General features: G+C 39.8%; 1 protein-coding gene across 1 annotated transcript; it reads left to right on the forward strand.

Annotated features, from left to right (window-relative positions):
• The first annotated feature begins 1,316 nt into the window (after positions 1-1,316).
• On the forward strand, positions 1,317-18,685 carry NAMPT (nicotinamide phosphoribosyltransferase). The gene is made up of 11 exons (XM_015813591.1): positions 1,317-1,436; positions 2,558-2,714; positions 4,257-4,360; positions 5,131-5,259; positions 7,739-7,897; positions 8,488-8,624; positions 10,757-10,982; positions 13,767-13,886; positions 15,922-16,062; positions 16,154-16,288; positions 17,914-18,685. The coding sequence occupies exons 1-11, from the start codon at positions 1,317-1,319 to the stop codon at positions 18,025-18,027; spliced, it is 1,542 nt and encodes a 513-aa protein (XP_015669077.1). The 3' UTR covers positions 18,028-18,685.
• Positions 18,686-18,732: the final 47 nt, after the last annotated feature.

The following is an 18,732-nucleotide window of genomic DNA, read 5'->3' on the forward strand; positions in this document are numbered from 1 at the left end:
ACTGGCCTGAGGGATTTTAAAGGGGTTTTAATTACTTTTAATTGGACATATTTAAATATTTCGTTTTAATTAAATTTTAATTAGGTATAATATGTATATATGTTAGTATTTTATTCAATTGTCAGCCGCCCTGAGTCCGTAAGGAGAAGGGCGGGATATAAATGCAATAAATAAATAAATAAATAAATAAATAAATAAACATGATACAAAATACTCAAAATACCATTCACTCTTTTATAGAGAGAGCAAAAAAAATATCATTTTTTCCTGCACATCCATCCAGTTAATATTTTCCTGAACGTTAAATCTAAAAGGAAAAATAGAAAGGGGGTCAACAAAATAAATAACGAGGCATATCTTTCATTAAGTTGTTCTCACATTTGCAGTTTCTGGAGGCCAGTGGCTATTTTTTTTAATAGCTTTCAAAAACTGTCTAACCCAGTTTTTAAAAGAGCTAAGAGGAATGTCCAAAATAAGCTTTAAATAACATTTACATTCAGACAGGGTTGACACCCACATAGAACAGTCTTTTTCCCCCCCAAAGGTATTTAAATCAGATTGATTGGAAATATGGACCAATCTCTAGCTTTGTTTAAGTAGAGAAACATACATTGACTTAAGAAGACAAAAACTCCAGGAGAAAAGCATAATACGGCATTAGATATTAGGTTAGATTTTGGAATTAAGTACCTATTTGAAAATGTTTTGATTTTTTTTTTAAGTTCTCAAATAGTTTGCCTAGTTGCAAATTTGCAGTCAAAAGGGATAAATCAGAATAAAAGCAATTCATTAAAAACGAATACTGGGAGAGTTAATATTTTGGGGACAGCTGATATGAAAAGAGAGATGCTATTTTTTTTAAAAAAAAAACTATTTTTAAAACACTTCCCAGCCAGAGATGCATAAAACCTATCCGCCTTGGGGCCTCAACATGCTATCTCAAGAAGGGAGGTAATTATATAGGCAGCTAGCATTTTACAAATGTGTGATGGGAATCACACAATGCACAATGTTGATACTTAGGACCAGTGTGATACTCCTAAGTAATAATAATGGCAGCGTGACATGTATCAAACAGACAAAAACAGCACCCAGACCCTTTATTAATACTGCATTGTAAAACTTTGGGTAATGTTGTTAGCAACAAAGAGAGTAACCCATCTTTTCTATTTTAGATGCTGCCGATTTTGTACCTGAAGTAAATGTGTACAATACTGTCATTTCTATTCTGTATGTTTTATCAGACCTTTAAGGATTTTTAGACCTAAGAATCGGATTAATTATATTTTCCTTATTTTAATGTTGTACCTTATCGAATGTTGTCTCGCGGTGTTGGGAAATGCAAACGCTATTACATCATTCTGCTGGTGTATCAGAAACAGAGTGAAACTGACCAGGCTAATTCATTCATTGCTCAGGCTGGCAGAAATGCAAAAGTAAAATAAAAATTAAAATAAAAAAATAAAAGCATAAGTGGTGGGTGAAAAGGAAAATTTGACTTTTAAAAATCTTTTAATCTACAGCTTTTAGTTTTTCAGGTAAGGGAAATAAAATGCCTTTGCCTTGAAAATGTCAGAATACGTAATTTCCCTTGAGACCATGTCATCACACAGACATTCTGGGTAAAGTAAAAAGGAATGTTTGGAGTTTGGGGGAATGATTATGTTTAAACAAAATGTGCCAATATAGAAGATTATTGGAATCATTTACTGGAAAAAAAGTCTGGGGTCAAATTGTGAGCCAAAAAGCGCTTATTGTTTTAATTAAGCACTTTTTCTAATATTCGTTTAGGTTTAAATACAATCATGTTACCATTGAGACCAAACATTCTATTCACTTATTGTAGCCAAGCCTCTATCGCTAATATTTGTGTCCTATTGTAGAAAAATAAGATTTTATTTGCATCTTTTTGTTCTTTACATCCACCGTTGCTATTTGGTCTTGTCAAAAAGCATACCGTGTACGGGAGAGATTAAAGAATGCTTTTTTTAATTGACAAGGCACAGATTTTGAGATTTATAGTTCAAATAAAAAACATGGGTACATTGCGTGATAATATAAGCAGACCTCGTTCCGTCCAATGAATTATTTCTGAGCAAAACATAGGCTTAACCTGTGCTTGAATGCAATTTTTTTTTTGTCTTAAAAGCATGCTGCTGCTTGCTGCTGCTAATAAATCTAATTGCAAAACTGCGGAGTGAAAATTAATCCTGTCTATCATATTTCACATTTATCCGGAATCCTGGTCAGTTTCACTTCTCAATTGTGGCAAGGGCTGTTTTTGATGGCTGTTGTGTATAAGAAACAGTAACAAATCTTTGTTAGGAATAAAATGGGAAAGAAGAATGAATGCTCCAAAATAGCCAGCCTGAAATGGAGCAATGGATGTTCCTTGCTTCTAAAATTGGGGAGATTTGAGCCATCTCGAATTTGTCAAGCCTGGAGGATGAAAGTGATCCTTGAAAAAAAAAATGCTTGTAGCACCATGGTTTAATTTTAACCCCCCCTTCTTCTTATGGACTGAAATATTTTCTTAATCCGGTTTATCTTATTGCAGGTGACACATTACAAACAATATCCACCCAATACGAGCAAAGTTTACTCCTACTTTGAGTGTCGCGAAAAGAAGACGGAGAACTCCAAGTTAAGGAAAGTCAAATATGAGGAAACAGTTTTTTACGGGTTGCAGTACATACTTAATAAATACTTACAAGGTATTTTTTTTTCCCCCTCCTGGATTTTCAAATGCCATTTTTCCATATTGTCGCTGTCGTTCCGCGTTGTAATTTCTCTGCTACCTTTTGTGGAATAAGAATAATGTTTGAAATGTCTTAAATTGGGCTTGTATTAAGGATAAGTCATAAAAGTATCCTTGAACGTGCGCTGCACTTATTTTATCCTGAATTAATTGCTTATATAAATACGAGATCTGGATTCAGCTATGTCTTAGCTTTTTTAATTTTTATTCGTTCTTTATAATAAACAGTTCCTAAAGTTTGAGGAACAGCTTATTCCAGGGTCTTTTAAAGGCTCTTAACCAGATATATTAAATTTTCATACCTGCAATACACACTTTCTGTGTTTAAGTTATGTCATTTTGCAGTACAGTTTAGTCGTTGACTTACAACAGTTTGGTCAGTGGCTGTTCAAAGTTACAACAGTATTGAAAAAAGTGCCTTACGACCGTTTTTCACACTTATGACCATTGCATCAACCCCAGGGTCAGGTGATCAAAATACGGAGGATTGACAACTGACTCATATTTATGACGGTTGCAGTGTCCTGGGATCATGTGATCCCCTTTTTGCAACCTTCCAACAGGCAAAATTATGTTCCAGCTACCAGAATATTTGAGAAACAATGAACCAAAAACTCTTTTCCTTTTATATAAAGAAGTTTGGAGGAAAAATGTTTTATATGCAAAAGTGCAAACTCACATTACTTCGATTGTGAGAGGTTGACATTTAGGTTTAAAAATGAGTTTTGTTTCCCAATTCCAATTTGGATTCAAGGGACGTTTTATGGGAGGCACCGTGCTGATTTTATTCTTTTGTCTTTAAGACTTGAGTGAGACAATGAATTTGTGTGCAGGGTGAAGACTACAAGTATCTAATAAACAAAATATTGCTGTTACACTTCCAGTTGCTGAAATGTAGCATGGGAATGTAAGATGCTTGAAGATTCTAATTTCAGGAGGATATTTTTTTAAAAATCAAAATTAAGAAGAAAGGCACGTCTGAATTCCTTTAGTTGTAAATTTTACGGTCAAACTCCAGTAATCCATTTTTGAACAACATGCTTGAGTGTGTGGTGGAACTTTAGTTCCAACTATTTCTGGAATGGGCAGATTACAAAATCAATTCTAATTGAACGTCAGCCCTAGCTGTGGAACAGAGATCCTTTTTGTCGTGCTAGAGGATTGGCTGTGCCAGGATCAAGATTAGGAATGTTCATTATTAAGGCAGCTAATTTTTTTTGTAGCTATTGATGCAGTTGATAGCTGCTTGCTGAATGGAGTTCGGAGACACCAACAAGCAAAGCCCCATCCGTGGGATGCAGGCAACCCACAAACCCATGCCCCCTCCGGTCCACGGAAAAATCTCTCTCCACGGAACCGGTCCCTGGTGCCCCAAAGGTTGGGGACCTCTGATCTAGAACACAATAACATATATTGTCGAACCAACTTTCAGGGTAGATAACTCGTGTCTGAAAGGGGCCTTCTTTGAGTATATAATCAAGTTTGACTTGTTTCATAGGCAAAGTGGTAACCAAAGAGAAAATACAGATAGCCAAAGCAGTGTACAAGGAACATTTTCAAGACGACGTCTTCAACGAAACAGGATGGAACTATATTCTTGAGGTAAAAACGAATTCATATTTACGTTTAGTAAAAAAACTTTGTGTCCCTCGGCAGACAGGCACTTATTAAAAAGAGGGTTCTCTGTGAAACGGCCAGAGATTTATCTTTTGGGTTGATTTGGTCTGTGGAGGTTCTCAGTCTGTTCTGGATTTTTTTTTTCCCCTGCTAGGTCATAAACCTATTTATTTCTTTTTAGGAAGTTTGTCTTCCTTGGGGAAATCATCGTTTTGTTTCCAAAGTAGCATTCTGTTCATACCAAAAATATGTCGCTAGTTTGGCTAAAACAATATTTTAAAAAATGGTAATTGAAAAGATGACATTATTATTCAACATTCTTTTAAGCAAACCAGGGAAATCTGTAGCAGTATCTTTGAGTGTCTGTTAGGAAAAAAAAATATGTGTACAGTAGTACTTCGTAAACTGTTAGGAAAAAAAAATGTGTACGGTAGTACTTCGTACTTAACTCATCGAATTTGATACTCAACGCATTTTGATGTGAAAATTTTGCCCCGCTACTCATTGTTTGTTCCATACTCGAAGCACAAGCTAGAACTTGTCCGTGTCAGCTGCCTTGTGACTCACTACATTATTCCTTATGGGAAAAATTTGTTTGCTACTCATAGTTTTGGGTACTCCTCGCGCCTCCAGGACCCGATGAGTACCAAGTTACCACGTATTTACATTAAAGCCTGTTTATTATCCAGCGAAATAGATGGTATTATTTGAGTGTTTTCAAAACCTTCCTTATGCCGCTCTTTTTACGTCAATAGAAGTACGATGGCCGTCTTCCTATTGAAATAAAAGCTGTTCCCGAGGGATTCGTCATTCCCAGAGGAAATGTACTTTTCACAGTTGAAAACACGGATCCAAACTGTTACTGGCTCACCAACTGGATTGAGGTGAGTAGCGATGCATTTTGAATAGATTAATGGGAGCTATGTTGTTGTTAGTTGCAAAGTCGTGTCCGACCCATCGCGACCCCATGGACAACGTTTTTCCAGGCCTTCTTGTCCTCTACCATCTTCTGGAGTCCCTTAAAGCTCACACCTCCTGCTTCAGTGACTCCATCCAGCCACCTCATTCTCTGTCGTCCCCTTCTTCTATTGCCCTCCATCTTTCCCAGCATTAGGCTCTTCTCCAGTGAGTCCTTCCTTCTCATTAGGTGGCCAAAGTACTTGAGTTTCAACTTCAGGATCTGGCCTTCTAAAGAGCAGTCAGGGTTGATCTCCTCCAGGACTGACCGGTTTGATCGCCTTGCAGTCCAGGGGACTCGCAGGAGTCTTCTCCAGCACCAGAGTTCAAAGGCCTCAATTCTTTGGCGCTCAGCCTTTCTTATGGTCCAACATTCACAGCCATGTATTGCCACTGGGAATGCTATGATGGAGGTGTAAAAAAATTAAGACATAGAGTGTAGAAACTAGATCAGATGAATTCCTCCACTCTCTGGGCCAATGAATAAAGGTGAAAATAGAACATAGAATAACAGGGTTGGAAGAGACCCCCTGCTCATAACTTTTCAGACAAATGATTGTCCAATCTCTTCTTAAAAACATCCAGCAATGGGGCATCCACAACTACTGGAGGCAAGCAGTTCCACTGGTTAATTGTCCTCACTGTTAGGAAGTTTCTCCTTAGTTCTAGGTTGGTCCTCTCCTGGATTAGTTTCCATCCGTGGCTTCTTGTCCTGCCTTCAGGTGCTTTGGAGAATAGCTTGACCCCTTCTTCTTTGGGGCAGCCCCTCCAAGCAAGATTTGTGATAAGATCAAAATAAATGCTGTCTGCAGCATGTAGTTACATTATGAAATTGCTTTTGTAAAAATCAATCATTTCCAACAGATTTCTACGATTAAATCAGGTCAGAGAAGATGCCACTAATACAAGCTGTTCTTGACTTAACAATCATGGTTGAGACTAGAATTTCTGTTCCTCAGCGCTGTGTCACCCGCTTTTACGGCCTTTTTTTGCTACGGTTGAGCGAATCGCTGCGCTGGCTAAGAGAATCGTGGAGAATCTCCAGCGCCGTTGTGACTTTGAAGAATTGCTAAATGAACGGTTGCTAAGTCAAGGACTGCCTATACAGTTCTCTTGCCGAGAATTAGTTCTCTTGTAATCTTTGTTCCTGATCTTGTAAGGAAATCTAGCTCTCTCTCTCTCTCTCTGTGTATAAAATTAAATTCTCTGCAAAGAAATATATATGCTCCTGATAATTCTTTTGAAAGAGGGCATCAGAATTTAATTTTATACACACACACACTTAGATTTCCTTACAAGATCAGGAGCATATATATTTTTTTTGAGAGAGGCATCAGAATTTAATTTTTGTAATGTGTTCCAGTGTGGTCACAGAAAATAGTGACAATAAAGGTTGTCTTGTCCTGTCCCGTCCCGTCCCATCCCTTCTTATCCTATCTTCCTATCCCATCCCATCTTATCCTATCCTATCCTATCCTATCCTATTCCATCCCATCCCATCCCTTCTTATCCTATCTTCCTATCCCATCCCATCCCATCCTATCTTCCTATCCTATCCCATCTTATCCTATCCTATTCCATCCCATCCCATCCCATCCCTTCTTATCCTATCTTCCTATCCTATCCCATCCCATCCTATCTTCCTATCCTATCCCATCCCGTCCCATCTTATCCTATCCTATCCCATTCCATCCCATCCCTTATCCTATCTTCCTATCCTATCCTATCCCATCCCATCTTATCCCATCCCATCCCATTCCATCCCTTCTTATCCTATCTTCCTATCCTATCCCATCTTATCCTATCCTATTCCATCCCATCCCATCCCTTCTTATCCTATCATCCTATCCTATCCCATCCCATCCTATCTTCCTATCCTATCCCATCCCGTCCCATCTTATCCTATCCTATCCCATTCCATCCCATCCCTTATCCTATCTTCCTATCCTATCCTATCCCATCCCATCCCATCCTGTCTTCCTATCCTATCCCATCCCATCTTATCCCATCCCATTCCATCCCTTCTTATCCTATCTTCCTATCCCATCCCATCTCATCCCTTCTTATCCTATCTTCCTATCCTATCCCATCCCATCCCTTATCCTATCTTCCTATCCTATCCAATCCCATCTTATCCTATCCCATCCGATCCCTTCTTATCCTATCTTCCTATCCTATCCCTTCTTATCCTATTGCATCCCATCCCTTCTTATCCTATCTTCCTATCCCATCCCATCCCATCCCTTATCCTATCCTATCTTCCTATCCTATTCTATTCCATCCCATCCCATACCTTCTTATCCTATCCCATCCCATCCCATCTTCTTATCCCATCCCATCCTATCCTATCTTTAACCTAGCCTAGCCTATACTTTACCTTGGTGTGCATTCTTTTTCTTTTGCCAGACAATCCTTGTGCAGTCCTGGTATCCCATCACAGTAGCTACAAACTCCAGAGAGCAGAAGAAGATCCTGGCGAAATACTTGCTGGAGACCTCAGGCAGCTTAGAAGGGCTGGACTACAAACTCCACGACTTCGGTTACAGAGGGGTGTCTTCTCAAGAGGTAACGGTCTTCAATCACTTCCTTGGGGTTAAAACGTTGGCGTGCCCCTTTGCACTGAGCCCCTCGGAGGGTTTACAGTACAGCCCCAAACAATTAAGCACTAAGTTGAAGCAGTTGAATAAAGACCTCCCTGAAAACATGGCATGAAAAGTGGGAGCCTGTAGAGAACGAAATGAATTCTAGCCCTGGGAATGAAAAGCCACAGGACAAAGTTAAAACCATCCTCGTGTCACTAACACCTTGTTTAAAAATATGGGAGGATAATTGCTGAAAAGACACCACGTGAACATCCCTGGACAGATATTCCAAAGCCCAGGATATACAGGTCGTCCTTCACTTAACAGCAGTTCGTTTAGTGACCGTTTGAAGTTACAACATCACTGGAAAAAAGTGACGTACGAATTTTGATCACGCGTGGGGAGGCCGTAAGTGTGAGGACTGGTTGTAAGTCACTTTTTTTCCCAGCGGCCTCGTAACTTTGGACGATCCCTAAGCCCAGTAAGCCTTTGCGATGTATGTTGTAAAACTGGAGGGAGGGCTGCGGAATTGGACTCCGCCGTTAGTTGAAACCAGAAATCACGTTTTCCCAGACTGCAGGAATCGGAGCTTCCGCACACTTGGTGAACTTCAAAGGCACGGATACGGTAGCCGGAATTGTTTTAATTAAGAAATATTACGGCACAAAAGACCCGGTCCCAGGCTATTCGGTTCCAGCTGCTGAACACAGGTGTCTCTTTTTATTTTTATTTTTATTTTATTGACATTATGTATAGCTTCCTATTCTTCTGGTGTTATCCTGATCAGGTGACCACATCAAGCCAATGTGAGGTTGATCTTGGGGAAAAAAACTAAAACCAACCTCAGACGTGACAAGTTAAGGAGCCACAGACCCGGGGATTAGATTTTGAATTTGAACTGAGATCTCAGGAGAAGCTACGGCAAGCTATTCCTATATCGCCCCAAACCCAAGGTGGGAAATTCAGAGAGTGACTAGGTTTTCACACCGTCGTTGAGGGAGACTTTCGTTTTGATTCTCCCTTGGGTTGCAGTCAAGTTTTAGGTTGGCTGAAGCCAACGTGGCCTTGCTGAAAATCGGACTTCTTCAACTACAGATGGGTATTTTATGTACATATAACCTCTACCAAAGACCTGGGGTTCTGCCCGGGCTCTTAGTTGTTCCTAGCACGGCATTCTTAATGGGTGGAGAGCTCTGATGTCGTTCTTGGGATCTGTTGGAGCCCCTCAGCCAGATTAGGAAACACAGCCCCAAGTGCGTCTACCGACACGGAGACCACTTTGGTCTTGACTTTCCATATCCTGCCCCGTTCTTCCATCAGTCCCTGGTCCTTCTCCAGCTTCTCATCCACCTTCTTCCTGATGTTGGTGTCACTTGGTAATGCTACATTTATCACCATTGCTGTCTTCTAGTCCTTGTCTACTATATATATAATAGACAGGGACTACTATCCTGTCTGTCTGTCTGTCTCATCTCTATATATCTCTAGCTTTATCTCTAGCTTTATCTGTCTATCTATCTTTATATTTTTATATATCTGTCATCTATCTCTATCTATCTATCTCTGCCTCTGTCTCTCTCTGTGTGTCTGTCTATCTATCTCTCATCTCTATATATCTCTAGCTTTATCTGTCTATCTTTATGTCTGTCTCTGTGTGTCTGTCTATCTATCTATCTATCTATCTATCTATATCTATCTCTGTCATCTCTACCTCTATATCTGTCTGTCTGTCTGTCTTCCGTCCGTCCGTCCGTCCGTCCATCCATCCATCCATCCATCCATCCATCCATCCATCCATCCATCCATCCATCTATCTATCTATCTATCTATCTATCTATCTATCTATCTATCTATCTATCTATCTATCTATCTATCTATCTATCTATATCTATCTCTGTCATCTCTACCTCTATATCTGTCTGTCTGTCTGTCTGTCTGTCTTCCGTCCGTCCGTCCGTCCGTCCATCCATCCATCCATCCATCCATCTATCTATCTATCTATCTATCTATCTATCTATCTATCTATCTATCTATATCTATGTCATCTCTCTACCTCTATATCTGTCTGTCCGTCCGTCCGTCCATCCATCCATCCATCTATCCCCTATGTATCTAGCATCTCTCTATATTTAATCTATGTCTGTCTGTCTGTATCATGTATCTAGCCACACACAATACACACACACACAAACAAACAAACAAACAAACACCACACATGCCACATAGTTGTATTCTTCATTAGCAATTCCGGTATCAACCAGTCATTTCTAGCAGTTGTTCAGTTTATTTGCAGCTTTATTTGATGCTATATAAGTTCATTAAAAATTAAATGAAAGTTTCAACTTTCATTGTGTTTTCAGTTCCTTTTGGGAATCGATCAAGTTACTACACATAATTTATAATAAAAATAATATTCTTTTCATTTCAAATGCATCAGTTTTGGGATTTTTTATATTAAAAAATTGTTATGGATAGAGTATTAGTCCAAGGTTTCCTGGATTTAGGGTTCCATTTTTCTAAATAGATTCATTTGGGGGGGGAAATTAAGTTTAATTTAAGCTCTTTTGGGAACTCAAAACTACTCTATGATTTAAATTGATGATTTAAGTACGATCAATCAATCTACAGGGCTAGCTGCTTGAGATAGGAGTGGCAGAAAACGTCCGTAAGGCAGTGGAGATTTTTAACTGTTTCACACAAATGAAAACATTACCTCAAGTTGCTTCAAGAAAACATCCCTGTTTACTACCTTAAGGACTTTTGATCACAAAATATAAAAGTATTAAAAAGGATGCAAGCATAATTGTCTCAGAATTTAATCAGCCTCTCCTCTCCTTCCCAGTACTATAACAGCTTGGGGAAAAGACCATGAAAAAGATGCTTTCAAACATATTGTGACACATTTTTCTTCCGTGCCGGTCTCCGTGGTCAGTGACAGTTACGATATTTACAATGCTTGTGAGAAAATCTGGGGTGAGGATTTAAGGCATTTAATTGAGACGAGAAGTGCAGAAGCTCCCCTGATTATCCGGCCAGATTCAGGAAATCCTCTCGACACCGTGCTGAAGGTAAGAGCTCAGAGTTCAGGTTTCAGGTTTCAAAATTCCAGAGTAAAATCATTTAATGTTAATATTAATACCACTTTACAATGCCTTGGTAAGGCCACACCTGGAATACTGCATCCAGTTTTGGTCACCACGATGTAAAAAAGATGTTGAGACTCCAGAAAGAATACAGAGAAGAGCAATAAAAATGATCAGGGACTGGAGGCTAAAACATATGAAGAACGGTTGCTGGAATTGGGTATGTCTAGTTTAACGAGGAGAAGGACAAGGGGGGACATGATAGCAGCGTGCCAGTATCTCAGGGGCTGCCCCAAAGAAGAGGGAGTCAAGCTCTTCTCCAAAGCGGCTGAAGGCAGGACAAGAAGCAACGGATGGAAACTAATCAAGGAGAGAAGCAACCTAGAACTAAAGAGAAACTTCCTGACAGTGAGAACAATTAACCAGTGGAACAACCTGCCTCCAGAAGCGGCGAATGCTCCAACACTGGAAGTTTTTAAGAAGAAACTGGACAGCCATTTGTCCGAAATGGTGTAGGGTTTCCTGCCTGAGCAGGGGGTTGGACTAGATGACCTTCAAGGTCCCTTCCAACTTTTTTATTATTATTATTATTATTATTATTATTATTATTATTATTATTATTATTATTATTATTATTATTATTATTATTATTATTTAGTTATTGCTAAATGATTCAATCAGCGTAGGCCGCTTAGCTCCTTCAGCCAAGCTTCTGCATTCTTCAGCGTGCCCACGTATTCTAAACACAGGCCGTCCTCGACATACGACCGCACTTGAGCACAAAATTTCCGTGGCTAAGTGAAACATTTGTTGAGTGCCCCCCATTTTACGACCTTTCCTCCCACGGTTACAAAGTGAATCCCTGCAGTGGTTAAGTTAGTAACCCGGTTGTTAAGTGATTCTGGCTTCCCCTATTGACTTTGCTTGTCAGAAGGTCGCAAAAGGGGAACACGTGACCCCTAGGACGCTGCGACCGTCATAAATGTGAGTCGGTGGCCCAGCGTCTGAATTTTGATCACGTCATGGGAGTGCTGCAACGGTCGTAAGTGTGAAAAAAGTCATAAGTCACTTTTTTCACTGCTGTTGTAACTTTGAATGGTCACTAAATGAATTGTTGTAAGTCGAGGACTGCCTGTGTTACACAGGGTAGTGTTAGTGGAGCGATCACCCCAGATAACGCATTAATTATATGTTCCTTCCTTTTAGCCTTCAGGCACCCCTGTAAGGACTACCTGTCAGCATCAGATAAAGGACGGCGTGTGCTTTTGATGTTTCTGGCGGTTTTGTTTTTACCCTTTTAACAATTGTGGCTTTTGCTGCTGGGGTTTACATTCTTAAAATGACTTTTCTAAAAGCACGTGCCCTTCTTAGAAAGAATCGGTTAGATAGGACGGATATACAGAATTCAATGCACCGTTAAATACCAGGAATTTCCTTGACTTATAGGAACCCGACAAGATTTAAACCCACTTACACAAAATATACAGATAATTCCTTGATTTACCACCAGAATTTCCATTGCTAAGCCTAAAGCGTTTTTGTTAAGTGAGTCATTTTGTTACCTTTTTGGACACAGACGTTAAGTGAGTCACTGCAAAGTCAAAGGGGAAGCCCGATTTCACTTAACAACCAGGTTAACTCACTTAACATCTGCAGTGACTCATTTAACAATTTGGGCAAGAAAGAAAGGTGGTAAAATCGGGCAAAATTGACTCAACGATGGTCTCGCGTAGTAACTGAAATTTGGGGCTCAGTCGTGGTCGTAAGTCAAGGATAATTGTAATTAGTCCTTCCTAAAATTTACTCTGTTTTTTAAAAAAACCACCTGTTTGAGGGAACCTGTAGGCCAGGGCTAGGCAACCTTGGCTCTTTTATGACTCGTGGACTTCAACTCCCAGAATTCCTGAGCCAGCCACGCTGAGGGGAAAGGGAGAGGTTTCCAAGCTGAGCCATGCTGGCTGAGGAATTCTGGGAGTTGAAGTCCATGAGTCATAAAAGAGCCAGGGTTGCCTACCTTTGCTGTAGGACAAAGAACATTAGTATTGTTTTACACTCGTGTCCACCACACACTTTTAGATACAGCTAAGTCCTCAACTTATGACTATAATTGAGGCCAAAATTGGGAGATTGCAGCCATCCTATATACATTCCCATTGCCAAGCGTTGGAATTTTGATTGTGGGACCATGGGGATGGCGCAAGTGGTGTGTGTGAAAAATAGTCGTGTCTCTTTTTTCAGTGCCGTTGTAACTTCGAACAGTCACTGAACGAATGTCGGTAAGTCGAGGACTTAACTATATATGGGTTTCAGTTCCCACTGATAGATGCCGATAACATCTGTCGGTGGAAGCTAAGAGATGCTGTAAAGTGAAGCAAAATATTCTTCATTCAAAACTTAACTTCAGCAAGCCTTAATCCAAGGGTATAATTCTTTCCGGTATAATTTTAATAGAACGACTGGATTTGAATGTTTCTTCCTTTAGATCAGGCATGTCAAACTCGTGACGTCACGTGATGCATGTATGATGCAGTATGATGCATCCGGTCCGCGGGCCGGCAGTTTGACATGCCTGCTTTAGATCTTTTTGTTATATGACTTCTGTTTTGAATTTGTTATCTGCCTGGTTTATTTAATGGAATGACAGGCTGATTTGCTAATATTTCTCTCTTCTCGTCCTCTCTCCCTCTCTCTCTCTCCCTCTCTCTCTCTCTCTCTCTCTCTCTCTCTCTCTCTCTCTTTCTTTCTTTCTTTTGTTTTTTTTTTTGCTAGGTTCTGGAAATTCTCGGAAAGAAGTTCCCCATTGTAGAAAATGCAAAAGGCTATAAAGTCTTGCCACCTTACCTCAGAATTATTCAAGGAGACGGTGTGGATATCAACACATTGCAAGAGGTGTGATTTTTTTTTTTTCTGATTAATTTTGATGTTGTGAGTGCTCCATCCCTGGAGGCTTTTAAAGAAGAGACTGGACGGGCCAGTTGTCTGGAATCGTATAGGTTCTCCCTGCTTGAGCAGGGGGCTGGACTAGAAGATCTCCAAGGTCCCTTCCAACTCTGTCATTCTGTTAAAACTTTTAGAGAAGCACTTCAGTTGCCTTTCAACGTGGGTACCATTAAAGACAAACCATACCTTCATTGGTGGTCGTGTTCTCAAACCTGTCTAGGCAAAACGGATGTTAAAAGTTGGAGAAATATTTCCCTCTGAGGTTCAGTGGAAAAATACATCGTGTCTTAATAGCACAGTGCTTAAAAAAAGCTGTATTTGCAGCAAGCAGCTGAAACTAAAAGCTTAAAATGACTCCAGTTGCCTTTTTTTCCCCCCCTCTTATCTTATTTTCTTTCACTCGCAGTTTCCCCCCTCAATTTTCAATCAGAGCTGCGTTTGTTTGGGTTTTTTCGCAATTCAGGAGAGACCCCAAATGTTGACCTCTGAGAAGATGTATGACCCCACAGTTGGTACAGAAGCTCACGAGAACCTACAAGTAGCGTGGAATCTTGCAAAATCTCGCCACATCCTCTTTGCTGTATATTAACAGGAAGCCGAATAGAGAGAAAACCAAAATAACTTGCAGGAGTTAACTTGAGGACAGTAGCCCATCCCATGCTGAAGGTCACCCTCTTAGCCCGGGTGATGCTTTTTGGTGACCTTGTTTAGGGCGTTAACTTGACATGTACAAAGTGTGATTTAGCCTTGAACACACCGTTCTAAGGAAAACCCACAAGCTTTCCCGTTGTCTTTTCAGCGGGGGAAATAGAAGTGACTTGCATTTTCCAAATGGTTCCTTGTGGTTTGGATTATGTGTACAAGAAGAGAAGCAGCTGGATGGAAGGGGTCATCTTGCAAAATCTTGACCTTTCCAGATTGAATAAACACCTAGTAGTTAGGTTGCTATTGGATATCTCCTAGGGCCATCCACTCAAAACCAACCCAGTCTTTTTTTTCTCTCTCTCCCCCTCCCCCAATTTATTTTTAAGCAGATTTTCTTTTTAAACCTGGGACACCAACAGAACTTTCAGCCCCTCTGTGTGAGTTTTTTTTTTTTTTTGTTATGAATAATTCTACCTGGCTGTCCGAGGAATTTTTTTTTACAGGAAAAATGGAGAAAAACAACAACACGGCAGGCATAAATTGGGGTTTTTCCCCCCTCATTTTTTAGCAAGGTGACATCAAAAGGAGAAAACATAAATCAGGGAGACTCCTAACGTTGCCACCGTAGACTTACCACAAAGAAGTGGGGGTCAAGCTATTCTCTAAAGCACCTGAGTCCAGGATAAGAAGCAACAGATGGAAACTAACAAAGGAGAGAAGCAACCTGGAACTAAGGAGAAATATCCTGATAGTTAGAACAATTAACCAGTGGAACAAGCTGCCTCCAGAAATTGTGAATGCTCCAACACTGGAAGGTTTTTAAGAAGAGACTGGACAGCCATTTGTCTGAAATGGTATAGGCTTTCCTGCCTGAGCAGGGGGCTGGACTAGAAGACCTCCAAGGTCCCTTCCAACTCTGTTATTCTGACTTTATTTGTGGTGATGTCTGGAACTCTTCTTAAAATTCCAGAGATGCTCAGACCTTCCAAAACATTGAATATCGTAGCAGGCGGGTTGGAAGACAGTTAACAGCAGATTGCCTAGCTATTCCAGAATATTTCTTAACAGGAACCCGACAGGATGTTATCTTATTCTTTTTTTGTGGATAAACGCAACTTGCACAAAACAAAAACGGTCTTACGCAATTTGGGTGGGTAAACGTAACTTACAAAACCGCTCTTCGTTTGTGGAAGTTGCATTTATCCGCAAAAATGGCACAACACATTAAATGATCTTTTTTAAAAAAAGTAGAGTCGATGCATGTACATTATGAGGCTTAATTTAGAATCTGTAACCTTGCTTGTGCAATGCTTAAAAAAGCGTCTTCTGTCGCTTCCAGATCGTGGAGGGCATGAAACAGCAGAAATGGAGCATTGAAAACATCGCTTTCGGGTCGGGTGGAGCCCTTCTGCAGAAACTAACCAGAGATCTCTTGAACTGCTCGTTCAAATGCAGTTACGTGGTTACTAATGGCCTCGGGGTATGTTCTCTAAATGTCATTTTTACTTGAGAGGAAAACGGGAACTCGCTGAGGTCAGCCTGGGTGAATTCCTTTTAAATTTGGCTTCCAGGTGAATGTCTTTAAGGATCCGGTAGCCGATCCCAACAAACGTTCCAAGAAAGGAAGATTGTCCTTGCACAGAATGCCGAACGGAGACTTTGTTACACTAGAAGAAGGCAAAGGGGATCTAGAAGAATACGGACAGGTTCAATTTACGAAGGTAAAGGAAATGTCAGAATCCCCCCTATCCCTATTTATTGCTACCCCAAAATCTCGTCTTTGTGTTTGTCCGAACGTAAGAAGTTATCGAGCATTCGACGGGTCTCAGCGGAACATCTCCTCGACCCTCCGTGTTTTTAAATTATTGATTTATTATTATTATTATTATTATTATTATTATTATTATATAATAATAATAATTATTATTATTATTATTATTATTATTATTATTATTGATCATCACACAATCAACCAGATGCTCAGACTGGATTTGGCATTTTTGTCTACCTATCGAGTCCTTCCCAAGGACCTGGGATAGGCAGATGTGGATGTTTGATGGTATTACAGATATCGCCACAGGATGGAAGCCGTTCCTAGTAAGGCCGCCTTATGCAATTGACTAATGGTGAATTTGTCAATGCCGATAGCGTTCAAGTGGTGCTCCAGTTGTTTTGGGATTGTACCCAAGGCGCCTATTACTATTGGTACTACTCTTGCTTGCCTTTGCCACAGTCTTTCTATTTCTACTCATAGGTCTTTGTATTTTGTTATCTTCTCCAGTTCTTTCTTGTCTCTTCTGCTGTCTCCAGGCACTGCCACATCCACTATCCAGACTTTTTTGTCTTTCTTATCGACAACTGTTAAGTCCGGGGTGTTATGTTGCAGGTGCTTGTCTGTTTGAATTCTGAAGTCCCAGAGCAGTTTAATTTGCAGCTAGGGAATAGAAAAGCAATTGACAATTTTCAGTAGCTTCTGCCTGTTAATATCTAGTTAAATTTCTTTCGTATATATCTGATCTGTACACCAATAGAAACTAGCATTAGTTATGCATTGACTTACAAGTAGTTCTCGGCTCACGACCACAATTGACCCCCAATTTTCTGTTGCTAAGCAAGACAGTTGTTAAATGAGTTTCTTGCCACAGTTGTTAAGTGAAACTCTGCAGTTGTTAGTAACACGGTTGTTAAGTGAATATGGCTTCTCCCACTGACTTTGCTTGTCAGAAGGTCACAAAAGGGGATCACGTCTCACACACACACGGACACGGCAGCCGTCATAAATATGAGTCATGAGTCAGTTGCCTTATGACAGCTGACTGAAAATTATTCATGAATCAAAACTGACTCGTGACAACGGACTCAAAACGAGTCAGGAGCCACGTGTCTGAATTTTGATCACGTGACATGGGGATGGTCCCAACGGTTGTAGGTGTGAAAAACGGTCATAAACCAGTGTTTTTTTCAGTGCCGTTGTAACTTCAAACGGGTCACTAAACGAATGTAACTCGAGATCTTATAATGGCTTATTTAAGTCACTTGTTTATGTTGTTTATGTTTATGTTTATTGTATTTATATCCCGCCCTTCTCCTTACGGACTCAGGGCAGCTAACAGCCAGATAAAACAATTACAAAAGTACAGAATACTATAATTAAAACACAATTAAAAAAGATATAATATTAGGCCTATGTTAATTTAAAATTATATTAAAACCCAACTAAAAATTTCCCCTAGGCCAGTCCCGCTTGCTGAAATAGCCATGTCTTAAATTTTGAGGGGTAGATGCTGTATTGTGTTTCACTAAAGCTCTAACGAATGGCGTTCCTTTGCAGGATTTCCTTCACACGGTGTTTAAAAACGGAGTAGTGACGAAGACGTACTCCTTCGATGAAGTCAGAGAAAATGCCAGGTTGAAGACGAGTGAATTTTCCACGGCATCTCACTAAAGTTTCATTCCATGTTGGTATATGTGCAACAATTATGTACTGATAATGGTTTCTTGTAGAGATCTGTGTGTTTGTGTTTGCCACATCCTAGCCGAATTATTTGTTGGTTTATGGACATCAGTGCCCCCTTTTTTTTTTCCTTTCATTTTGGCCAGTCTAAAATCGAAATATTTACAGCTGAAAACCTGGTCCGTGTAATTGTAGAATTCTTTGCTAGTCGTGATTCAATCTGGTACGGATCTCAGTGAGAACGGTGATGAGATTGTTTTATAAATAAAAAAAATATATATATAGATATATATATATATAGACATATATATATATATATAGTAGCATATCGCAAAAGAAGATTTACCTAATAGTATCATCGCTTTATGTTTATAATTAACTTGTATTTTTGTACAAAACGAGATTGTGTAAAATATATTTAAAAGTTTCAACAATTCCGTCTTTCCAACTTTTTCGTGATTTTTACGAGCACAGACTTTCAAGGAAATAACTGGGGTGGGGGGGGTTAGGAAGAAAACTCACTGCCTTTTTTTTGTCCATTGATCAGCAAATAAAACATGGCCTTAAGTTTTATTGTGAAAATTGTCCTGTTTGGAAGTTTTAATCAGGATAGCTCGCTCACAACAGTCACAGTTTTTTTTTGTATCCAATTTTTTTTGTATCCACCGAAATGGGGCGATACATGACTTCTATCAA

Source organism: Protobothrops mucrosquamatus, unplaced genomic scaffold (assembly GCF_001527695.2).
Source record: "Protobothrops mucrosquamatus isolate PMUCROS unplaced genomic scaffold, P.Mucros_1.0 scaffold_70, whole genome shotgun sequence".
In the NCBI taxonomy this organism is placed as follows: Eukaryota; Metazoa; Chordata; class Lepidosauria; order Squamata; family Viperidae; genus Protobothrops; species Protobothrops mucrosquamatus.